At 39.6% G+C, this 12,523-nt stretch overlaps 1 protein-coding gene across 2 annotated transcripts; it reads right to left on the reverse strand.

The window, feature by feature from the left end:
* Position 1: 1 nt before the first annotated feature.
* Positions 2 to 11,941, reverse strand: LOC109902448 (cystinosin). 2 transcript variants are annotated; one of them, XM_020498799.2, is made up of 11 exons: positions 11,871 to 11,941; positions 11,588 to 11,660; positions 11,410 to 11,488; positions 11,226 to 11,313; positions 10,879 to 10,982; positions 10,627 to 10,764; positions 10,421 to 10,520; positions 10,107 to 10,226; positions 9,691 to 9,861; positions 9,432 to 9,549; positions 2 to 6,236 (listed from the first exon to the last, which is right to left on the reverse strand). In XM_020498799.2, the coding sequence occupies exons 2-11, from the start codon at positions 11,646 to 11,648 to the stop codon at positions 6,094 to 6,096; spliced, it is 1,122 nt and encodes a 373-aa protein (XP_020354388.1). In that variant the 5' UTR covers positions 11,649 to 11,660; positions 11,871 to 11,941; the 3' UTR covers positions 2 to 6,093. The 2 variants fall into 2 exon arrangements, with proteins under 2 accessions (XP_020354388.1, XP_020354389.1); XM_020498800.2 differs by having other exon boundaries at positions 11,588 to 11,931.
* Between the last annotated feature and the right edge of the window lie 582 nt (positions 11,942 to 12,523).

Consider the following 12,523-nt stretch of genomic DNA (forward strand, 5'->3'; position numbering starts at 1 on the left):
ATAAAGTTGAAAATATTTTATTAATTTGACAATAAAGCATCATGTTTTGTCTAAAATAGCAATTATATTTCAAATATAGAAGAAAAAAAAATTAAATAAAAATAAAAACCGTCGTATTGTATTGCAAAAAGTGAGCTTTGCTTTGACAGATTGACAAGTTCAAGGCCTATGCTAGTCAGTAGAAAAAAGAAGAAAAAAAACAGTTCCTCCCTTAGTGGTATTAAACCATAATTTACTCACAATTTATGTAACACAATGAAATCCCTATTATCCTACAATAATTTGAAAGTTATGTTTAAGCAAAGGACCTGGAGGCATTCAGAAAATGTTTAAAAACGGGCCTTTGCTTAAAAAGTAAGTTTCTAAAACTGTGCATTGGCGAATTAAAATCGTTTATGTAGTTTCACGTGATCAAACACCACACGTTAGCTGTTCCCATTACATAGCCTGACACATTTAGCCCTATGCTAACCTGAGCAGGTGGCAGTGATTATTTCCTGTATCAAAGTTACCAACCAATGGCATTTCTTAAAATAGGTAAAAATGGCCACAAGGAAGGATATTTTAAACCTACAAATTCTGCTTGGTATGTTTCAAGTATAGTGCCCCAATTTTGCATGATTGCAAAAAGGCACGTTTTCACATATGACAAAATCCCAAGTTTTCGCACATCCGTTCCACACACATCAATGTGCTTTTACAGGAAAAAAAAGATAAGAGGTCTATACAATATTTAAAGTGTATCATATTGTTTAAAAAGTTGAAGAGCCTTATGGACTTGTCAAATAGCTGTCATGTACCGTCATTATTCGGTCCTGGTGGCACACACTGTTGACGATAAAATGACAGTGCTCATAAACCATGAGTTCAAGCCCACCTTGCATCATGCATTTTTGTTAAGAAAAACACTGTTTAATTGCTGGTCCTCAATGCTAGACTCAAATAATGCATTTGTGACGAAGTGGATTATTATAATAATGCATATAAAACGTTGTGTGTAGCCTACACACATATTAGTGCTGAGGGATTCCTGTTTTTAGCTCGGTTCGGTTTCAGGTTTGATTCTGGAAAAATAATCACTTTTTCGACTTGTGTTTCCATATTGTTTTTGTATACATTAAATGCATTATGTGGGTTGAATTCTGTAACAGAATAAAACAATTAATACAAGTCCCATGGTGGTAGTGACTGCCCATCACTTAACATTACTTTCATCAAATGTGTTTTATTTTATAACTATTATTTAATTCAAAGTCACCTCATAAAGAGCTACTGTCTATGGTGTCTGACAAAATCACTATCTCAGTAGTTCTTCAAAGTAAATAAGGTGTAGTTCTTCAAAGTAAATAAGGTGTACTTTTATGACTGCTGAATACCAACTATAAATCACATTTCAGGCTGGCGAAGCAACTGCTTTCTATCCCTCTGGATTGCACGTTCTCACTTCTCTCCATGTATGTGTTCTTAAATTGCCTCCAGTGTCAGAGTGCGCTCTGGGTCGTTCGTAAATTCAGAGCGTTGTCAGGTTGTCTTTTATTATACAACGGGCAGGTCTAATCCTGAATGCTGATTGGTTAAAACCGCATTCCAGTCGGTGTCTATTCCGCAAGTTGCCACCAGCTAAATATATTACATTAAAATGCCTATTTACCCTGTTCCATCTGGCTGCGCAATCCACTCTCATCAGCCCAGCCAGGCAATTTATAAATTTTATCTCCACTATAAAAATAATCTAGGCAATATCTATTTTTTTTAGACTAACATTTAGTTATCAACAGCGGAGATGTCGGGACGAGACAGACAGGCAGGTAGTGTTTCTCATTCAGTCGAAATCCTGAATCAGCTAGCATAATTTTTATGGATATATACAAAGAAATATCCATTTGAAAAAGGTCAAATGAAACAAACTGCAGCCACTTTGCAGTCTTTCCAGCTTCAGTTTGAAGTGATTGTGTTAGCTGTGTGGTTGGCTAGCTCCTCTTAATTTTTTTTATTTCACCTTTATTTAACCAGGTAGGCTAGTTGAGAACAAGTTCTCATTTAGAACTGCGACCTGGCCAAGATAAAGCATAGCAGTGTGAACAGACAACAACACAGAGTTACACATGGAGTAAACAATAAACAAGTCAATAACACAGTAGAAAGAAAAAAATAGTCTATATACATTGTGTGCAAAAGGAATGAGGAGGTAGGCAAATAATTACAATTTTGCAGATTAACACTGGAGTGATAAATGATCAGATGGTCATGTGCAGGTAGAGATACTGGTGTGCAAAAGAGCAGAAAAGTAAATAAATATAAACAGTATGGGGATGAGGTAGGTAAATTGGGTGGGCTATTTACCGATGGACTATGTACAGCTGCAGCGATCGGTTAGCTGCTCAGATAGCAGATGTTTGAAGTTGGTGAGGGAGATAAGTCTCCAACTTCAGCAATTTTTGCAATTCGTTCCAGTCACAGGCAGCAGAGAACTGGAAGGAAAGGCGGCCAAATGAGGTGTTGGCTTTAGGGATGATCAGTGAGATACACCTGCTGGAGCGCGTGCTACGCGTGGGTGTTGCCATCGTGACCAGTGAACTGAGATAAGGTGGAGCTTTACCTAGCATGGACTTGTAGATGACCTGGAGCCAGTGGGTCTGGCGACGAATATGTAGCGAGGGCCAGCCGACTAGAGCATACAGGTCGCAGTGGTGGGTGGTATAAGGTGCTTTAGTAACAAAACGGATGGCACTGTGATAAGCTGCATCCAGTTTGCTGAGTAGAGTATTGGAAGCTATTTTTTAGATGACATCGCCGAAGTCGAGGATCGGTAGGATAGTCAGTTTTAAGGGTACGTTTGGCGGCGTGAGTGAAGGAGGCTTTGTTGCGGAATAGAAAGCCGACTCTAGATTTGATTTTAGATTGGAGATGTTTGATATGAGTCTGGAAGGAGAGTTTACAGTCTAGCCAGACACCTAGGTACTTATAGATGTCCACATATTCTAGGTCGGAACCATCCAGGGTGGTGATGCTAGTCGGCGTGCGGGTGCAGGCAGCGAACGGTTGAAAAGCGTGCATTTGGTTTTACTAGCGTTTAAGAGCAGTTGGAGGCCACGGAAGGAGTGTTGTATGTCATTGAAGCTCTGAACCTCTGAACAACTGTCCTGATGGGAGAGCACATTTTCTATGCTATGCGAAATCACACCTCATTAGCTCATTGTTATGGATGTCCAAATACATGTCATCACTAGAAAACAGCTTAAACAAAAGCAAATGCAGCTACTGTTGTTATTCTGGCAGCACTGTTTGACGTGACTGTGAGATAGCCAACTATGGCTAGCTAGAGCAGGCAAGGGATACGAATTTTGCCAGCCAGTATGGTTATGGCACATTTAGAACGAACGACTGGGTCATGTCCATAGATTCTGGGAAAAAAATAATTGAACGACTGTCTCATAGAAGAAATTACCAGCCGGCTTGGGTAGCAACCCTAGATTTGTGTCTGGACTATATCTTGCGGAAGGATGAAATAATATGAATACATTTATCAAAATAACATTAATGAAAATATGTCAATCATTACTCGAATATGTTGGTAACCCGTTGTATAAACGTGATAATGCCCTCGAACCCGGAGTTCGGAGGATATAATGGCACGGTTTGCAGGCCCAAGACGAAACACATGTGCCAATACATCTTCAAAACACCGGCTTCTTTGGCATTATCCCTTAAGTAAATTCAGAGCGTTTCACTCTCGGAGCGTTCAGGCCGCACACTGGACCCTCTGGCCGAGGAGTAGGGTCGATCTGAGCGTTCTGACCTCACAACCGCAGTTAAGTGCCAAAGCTAACTGGCTAAAGTTGGCTAGCTACTTCCACACACAAATGAGACAGCACCTCACTCTGACCATTTTACTTGCCCTAGCAGAGCTAGTTAGGCTGTTGTCACGTTATCTAGAGCATTAGTGACTAACTGTGCTGCTAGCAACAATTTATTTGCGTTTTTTCCCCCAACCTTTACTGACACCTTTCAATTTCAACGGGTGTTGCGCATTCGTAAATTATATCAGTTATTCTGCACTCTGGCACACTCAAACGAGAGCGCTCTGAAATCGGTGTAGATAGCAAAAATGAATTTACGAACACACCCCATTGCCTTGCTCAGGACAGACCAGACAAATTTAAACTGGCACGCAATGGATTATTCTCATTGTAATTAATCACCACGTTTTCTGCACTAAACTATGTAGAATATTGGACTGTTGGAAATGCATGATCTAATACATCTGTATAGAAACGTTACATTTAGTTCACAGAAATAAAACGGAAAGAAATAGAATTCAAATAATTGAACCGATGCCGGTTAAAATCGCACAGCACTAACATCTATGTAATATAGTTTATAAAAGTGACGATTATTTATGTAGCAGTGCCAGTAGCCTGTGTCGGTCTGCAAGAGGGACTCCAACAAGAAGCTCCTCATTAAATGTATGCGTAATCTTCATTCACATGGTTTTGGCTACAATGTATGCGTAATCTTCATTCACATGGTTTTGGCTACACTTCTCAACACACTGACAAAAAGTAATTCTGCATTTCAGAAGGGGGAAAATAAACTCATGAGATTCAAACCCTTGCCACAATCTGCAACAATTACGTGGAGTTAGCACGTGTATTTGTGATCTAGTTGCTTTGATTATCAGAACGTGTCGTTGGACTTTTGTTAAGGACACTTTCATCAAAACGTGTTGGATCAGGTCCAACTACGTCAACGATTTTAATTGATCGATACAGCATTTGAACCAGATATGATCACGGGCCAGCTATGCAAGTTAGCAAAAGGCTACGGTTGCATTTCAAACCCATAAAATAAAACACCCTCCACCACTTATGCACGTTAAATTATTATTATTTTTAATGTAACCTTTATCTAAATTGGGGGAATCACGGCAGCCTCCTTTTTCGTCGGTCCAAATGATTAGCTAAGCAAGGGAAGTTGGCAACGTAAGCCCTTCTGCCCTCGCTTTTGATCGAGTTTACAATTATGTTCACTCCAGGGCTTGAAAAGCACCATATTCAATTTGCGATGATTGTACATCCACTAAGAAAAGTCAGCCAAAACTTAAAACCAACATTATATGGAGAAGTCAACATACAGGTGTAAGTAGAAACAAATGTAAATAAGTTAGAAATTGTGCTACTAATGCACATGACGGCTCAAACACATCACAAAAGTCATGATGTTTTTGTTTGTTTGGTTTTTGGAAACGTTTGCTTGCGCATATAACTTTCCCTGACATCACACTTATACATTGTAATTTCCGGATATAGAAGGAAGGCTAACATTCAATGTCTGCGGAGGCGTTGTCTTCTAGCCAAGATATGAAATGCAATCATAATTGACTGTAGAGCATATAAAAAGGCACACGCAACAGTTCCATGATGACTGAAAACACAACCGTGGGATGAACGAGTGACACATTTCCTGGCAAGAGCAGTCCATTTCAAATGAATTCATTCTTCCCTTGCCCTGCAAGTGTCAACTCATCAGACGAAATAATACGTCATCAGAAGTGTCCACTTAATTTGAGGGCTGAGGGTGTGTCTTTTAAGTGTTTGGAAAGCAGCCTAAATCTGACAGGTTATCTGAAGGGAACATTAATGCCGCGTTCAAAACAACCGGAACCTGGAAAATCGGACACTTCCGAGCATTCAATACAACTGCGAACCCTAACCCTAACCCTATCTACGACTGGGAAAATATGTTTTGAGCAGTCTTCCAACTCGGAATTCCAAGTCGGGAACTCTAGCCTCTTTCTAGAGCTTTGACTTTCCGACCTGTAGATTGATCACTGATGTCATGATTCAACCTCATTCCCCCCCAACCCCCAGAGTTCCCAGTTGTCTTGAAAGTACCAATAGTGTTTGATCACGTGCAACTACACCGAATAATTTAATTGGCTGACGCATTTTGAGACGAGGAAGTATGGCCCCCGTGTCTAAATAGCTTCCCATTCAATGACTGGGAACACTTCATAGAAGAAAGCCCTTATATTAGTCCTTCAGTAAATCATTTGGACTCACTGGCAGAAGTAAACAGTAAAAGACAATTAGCCTATTCCTGGTCAACCACAAGCTCATAATGTGTTTTATGTCTGTACAGACAGTAATGCTGAATGATGAACACCACATCAAAGAATATGGAGAACAAGCCAAGTCCTGCCTTTGTGGGGTCCCCAAAGATGAGCTTCCATTCATCTAGGAAACAATAGAAAAACTCATGAAACCCTGACATAGACCATCAATTAATTCAGCAAGTGATGTAATAAGTCACAATTCTGTTTAAGATCGATGGAATTAATCTGAAAAAAAAAAATGCATCACTATTTCAATGTCCTTTTAGAACCTTTTTAATACATTGTTTAAATAACCCTTTTCCTTTTCTGTATGTTTTTGTAGTTATTATTTATGTTATGATTTGTCTGTTCTCACAGACACAGGGAAAGAGCTGGGTGGGTGGGTTGGCAGGGCTCGTGGGTGGGTGGACATGAAATGGAAATCCTGTATTATGAATATTGTGACACTGTCGTGTTAATGTGCAGGAATAATTGTAAAAAAAAGTAATATATATATTATATATATATACTGCAACATTAACACAACACACATATATATATATAAATAAACATGAAAAGATATCTATACCTTACCAGTCTAAAGTTTGGACACCTACTCATTGAAGGATTTTCCTTTATTTTTACTACTATGTAGAATAATAGTGAAGACATCAAAACTATGAAATAATACATATGAAATCATGTAACCAAAAAAGGTGTTTGAGATTCTTCAAAAGTAGCCACCCTTTCTTTGCCTTTGACAGCTTTGCACACTTGGCATCATTTTAACCAGCCTTTTATTTTTTTTAAATAAAACGTAACCTTTATTTAACTAGGCAAGTCAGTTAAGAACAAATTCTTATTTACAATGACGGCCTACACCGGCCAAACACGAACGATGCTGCGCCAATTGTGCACCACCTTATGGGACTCCCAATCAGGGCCGGTTGTGATACAGCCTGGAATTGAACGAGGTAGTCACCTGGAATGCATTAACAGGTGTGCCTTGTTAAAGGTTCATTTGTGGAATTTCTTTCATTTTTAATGCGTTTGAGCCAGTCAGTTGTGTTGTGACAAGGTAGGGTGGTACACAGAATATAGCCCTATTTGGTAAAATACCATATTATGGCAAGAACAGCTCAAATAAGCAAAGAGAAATGACAGTCCATCATTACTTAAGTAAATACAGAACATTTCAAGAACTTTGAAAGTTTCTTCAAGTGCAGTTGCAAAAACCATCAAGCGCTATGATGAAACTGGCTCTCATGAGGACCGCCACAGGAAAGGAAGGCCCAGAGTTCTCTGCTACAGAAGTTCATAAGAGTTACCAGCCTTTTGCAACCCCAAAAAAGTAACAGACATCTCAAAAACTGTTCAGAGGAGACTGCGAGAATCAGGCCTTCATGGTCAAATTGCTGAAAAGAAACCACTACTAAAGAACACCAATAAGAAGAAGAGACTTGTTTGGGCCAAGAAACACGAGCAATGTACATTAGATCTGTGAATATCTGTCCTTAGTCTGATGAGTCTAAATTTGAGATTTTTGGTTCCAACCACCTTGTCTGTGAGACACAGAGTAGGTGAAAGGCTGATCTCTGCATGTGTTGTTCCCATCGTGAAGCATGGAGGTGGTGTGGGGGTGCTTTGCTGGTGACACTGTCTGTGATTTCTTTAGAATTCAAGGCACACTTAACCAGCATGACTATGACAGCATTCTGCAGCAATACACCATCCCATCCGGTTTGCGCTTAGTGGGACTATCATTTGTTTTTCAACAGGACAATGACCCAAAACACACCTCCGGACTGTGTCAGGGCTTTTTGACCAAGAAGGAGAGTGATGGTGCTGCATCAGATGACCTGGCCTCAACCCAATTGAGATGGTTTGGGATGAGTTGGACCACAGAGTGAAGGAAAAGCAGCCAACAAGTGCTCAGCAGATGGGAACTCCTTCAAGACTGTTGGAAAAGCATTCCTCGTGAAGCTGGTTGAGAGAATACCAAGAGTGTGCTAAGCTGTCAAGGCAAAGGGTGGCTACTTTGAAAAATCTAAAATGTATTTAGAATTACTTAATAAAAATAAAAACTGAAATACCTTTTTACATAGTTATTCAGACTTTACTGAGACTCAATTGAGCTCAGGTGCATCCTATTTCCATTCATCATCCTTAATATGTTTCTACTTGATTTGAATTTACCACAGGTGCATCCTATTTCCATTGATTGGACATGATTTGGAAAGGCACACCCACCTCTCTATATAAGGTCCCACAGTTGACAGTGCATGTCAGAGCAAAACCCAAGTCATTAGGTCGAAGGAATTGTCTGTAGAGCTCCGAGATGCCAAAAGGCATCTAATGGACTCTCAGACCATGAGAAACAAGATTCTCTGGTCTGATGAAACCAAGACTGAACTCTTTGGCCTGAATGCCAAGCATCACGTCTGGAGGAAACCAGGCAGCACTCACCACCTGCCCAATACCATCCCTACAGTGAAGCATGGTGGTGGCAGCATCATGCTGTGGGGATGTTTTTCAGAGGAAGGGGCTGGGAGACAAGTCCGGATCGAGGGAAAGATGAATGGAGCAAATTACAGAGAAATCCTTGATGAAAACCTGCTCCAGAGCGCTCAGGACATCAGACTGGGACGAAGGTTCACCTTCCAACAGGACAACAACCCGAAGCACACAGCCTAGACCACGCAGGAGTGACTTCGGGACAAGTGTCAATGTCCTTGAGTGGCCCAGCCAGAGACCGGACTTGAACTTGATCAAACATCTCTAGAGATGACCTGAAAATAGCTGTGCAGTGATGCTCCACATCCAACCTGACAGAGCATGAGAGCATCTGCAGAGAAGGGGAATTTCTCCCAAAATACAGGTGTGCCAAGTTTGTAGCATCATACCCAAGAAGACACAAGGTTGTAATCAACGCCAAAGGTGCTTCAACAAAGTACTGAGTAAAGGGTCTGAATATTTGTAAATGTGATATTTCAGCTTGAATAATTAATACATTTGCAAAAATGTCATAACCTGTTTTTGATTTTTCATTATGGGGTATTGTGTGTAGATTGATGTGGGGAGAAAAACTGATTTAATCCATTTTAGAATAAGGCTGTAACATAACAAAATGTGGAAAGTGAAGGGGTCTTAGTACTTTCCAAATGTACTTTATACACACAATGAATGATTATAAATGACAAACAATTAATGACTACAATAAAAATGTTAAATGCCTGCAACTGGGACTGTCCTGTAAATATTTTCACTGACTAATTATTGCCTGTTCTACTGAGGTATGTGCACATTAGTGTACTACGGGAAGCGTGGGCAGCCTTACCGTTGTTATACGACTGAAGGAACATCTGAATGAGACTGAAGCTGCCTCCTGTGAAGTCCAGCAACACATTGCCAATGCTCCACCCCTCTGTGCTTTGTCTTTGGTAGTTCATGTAGACCTGAGGGGACAGAGTGTGTGATCATGAAAATCAATAACATCATACATTTCCAAGTGAGGTGCAACAACATCTACTGTAACAAATGCTAATTGCATAAGCGAAAACAATCTGATATGCAGTAAAATATTGTGAAATCCATACCTGTGGGATGTATTTGACGAGGGTGACACCTAGCTTGATGTAAGAGAAATAGTAGAGATATTCCAGCCAGGTGATCTTACTGGCCACAGCAACAAAGAGGGTGACCAGGGCAAACGTCCAACCAATCACCAGAAGGCCAATAGCAATCTTGGACACCTTCTGCCCTCCTCTCTGCAACACAGGAACACATTAATCACTTTCACAATGCTTTTAACTGTCAATGTTTCTTTGAGTCCTTGACAAAAATGATTTCATTCCAACAACAAAAAAAATGCTCAAAGGATCAGATGAATATCTGTCTTTGCCAACAATCAAAACATAAGCTAATCATTATTTAGCCAGCCAACATCTGTCTCCTGTTTATAACCAAGGGGGACATTTAGGAAGTCACTAAAGACTGGTCTATTGTTACTCACTTCATAGATGGCACACTGAGAGACATATACAAGAGTCAGCACAACTGCATGGAGACTGAAGAACACATCGTTGGCATCCACTGGGTTTACACCATTTGGATTCATCTTCAAAAACTCTTCCTGTAAATAAAAAATACACTGCTATATAACCATGTGGAGTAAAAACTGAGTCAATAGGACCATAGACTATCCAGCGCAAATCCCCATTGGTATCAATGCATGACTGACAACATTTGCAGAGCTGTGTGTGCAGATCTCAAGTCAGTATTCGTCCCAATTTGTTACACCGTTTGTGATGGCATGCAAGCGATTACCTTCATGTACGGAACCCAGAAGAGGCCTACATTGAAGACACTGTAGGCAATGAATCCGGTCAAGTTGAGTGCCAGAAAATCAAAGTTCAGCCCCACCACACTGTTAAACAGACAAAGTTAGTCAGAAACCATATCCAAAAGTCCTTTAGATCTAAATCCTGTGATGCAGAGGATTTGGAAAAAAGTCCAAGTATCAGAGGCACTACCTTTTTCTTCTCCAGTTCTCATATACTTGAGGGTAGAATGATATAGACCATGCTAGGAAGTAAATCCAACCAATTACTTGGTTAATGATATCAACAGTGTTGCTTCTAATAACCAAGAAACGGATTCGGGTCTTATGGCTGGAAAACATAAATGAGAGACTTTTAGTACATTATGTTGGTTTAAAAATCAGTCTGAAAGTGAGACATGTTCATGGAGTTGAAATTCACTGACAGAAACTCTGTACAGCTCACCTTGCAATGCCAGTGTTGTTGCTGTATAAATAGGCTGTCACCTGACCCACATGTTCTGCATGAACCTCAAAAGTGCTTGATGTGGCGTTTGCAGGCAACTCTACCTGGAGATCAGAAACACTGCACTTAAATAATCAAATATATAAAAAGTCACTGTAAACAATTGTTACATTTAGACATAATATGCATTTATGCCTACAACGTAAGTGCTAGTATTTATTTTACACACAGTGGCCACTGTAGTTCATTTAAATATGATAGATGCAGATATCAAAGTGCATTAATAATCATTTACATGGTTATTGGTTCTTGCTCTTCAGTCAGTTTGAATTAAACAAAATGCATACCTGTTGAGGCAGTTGAAGTATTGAGGTAACATTTGCAGAGGAGTCGGTGAAGTTAAAAATAATGAGTGTTGAGACATTCTGAGGAAAGCTGCAAAAATAAAGAAATGCCAAACACTGCATCACAACAAATGTATATAATAGTGATAAAAACTGGTAGTAGAGAACCAGCTATAAGCATAGTTACCTAGGCGTTATGGTGATATTGGCTGAACTTTTCTCCTCCAGATTTACAGTGGCTGGAGCAGATAGGGATACACTCCCATCTGTTGAAGGAATATGACATTTCAGTATTCAAATAGGGGATGTTTAAATGGAAAGCTATTAAATCAGAGGTTATGTTAGTTGGACAAGGGCAAACTCACCACATGTAATGACCGTACAGAGTGTTATGAACAAGAATAACAGAACGTTCTTATCTGCCATCTCGAGGGATAGCTGAACTCCAAAGTGCAAAAGAAGAAGAGATGACCGATTTGTATGAGGGACAAACAATCTGCATTAGGCAACATATGCCTCCATACAAATCCATAAGTACAACAGAAATGTACCATATATATCACGGAAAAAAGCTTCGTCTTAACAACAATAGTTAGCTAGTTCAACACAGTATCTAACAAATCCTGAAATCAACAAATTATACACTACCGCAGCTGAGCAGTCCTTTGTTTTCCTCTGTTTCCGTGAGCTTGCACTAATGTAAGGTCATATGACTTGGCATGTCTGTAGGCTATGACGCGTTGTCTAGGGTGCGTTCAAGATTTTCAATGTTGTGGGATGTTTAACACGCGAAGTTAAAGCAATCCTAAAGAGGGTGTTCTACTAAGCTGACATATGGAATTGTTTTAAGATGGCCATACCAAGGATAATTTAGCTATTCAATTTGGAATTTTAGGACCTCCAAATAATTTGATGAAACATTGAATTTTGCCTTACTGGTTTGAGTCCATAGAAACACATTGATTCATACATGGAAAAACAGACAGCCAAACAATAAATCAAACAGAAGTTTGTTTTAAAGTGTCTCTCCTATATCTGAGAGATATTAAAAAGATCAAGAAATTATTAAAATTAGATTTTCATCCATCCGTAACCCCTTTTTTTGGTGGTGCACTAAACTACTTCCATATATATTTCCTTAGATTTGTGTTACTTGTAGCCATTGTTTGCCCTTTGTTTATTGAATAAATTCCCCATTACCTATGTAACCAGTAGGTCTAGTAAATGTACCATCAATCCCCGTCATTTGGTTACATTAATTTCTGTTAATGCATTTACCGTTGTCATTCTTGAAGTGGAGA

This window comes from Oncorhynchus kisutch, linkage group LG13, assembly GCF_002021735.2.
Source record: "Oncorhynchus kisutch isolate 150728-3 linkage group LG13, Okis_V2, whole genome shotgun sequence".
Taxonomy (NCBI): domain Eukaryota; kingdom Metazoa; phylum Chordata; class Actinopteri; order Salmoniformes; family Salmonidae; genus Oncorhynchus; species Oncorhynchus kisutch.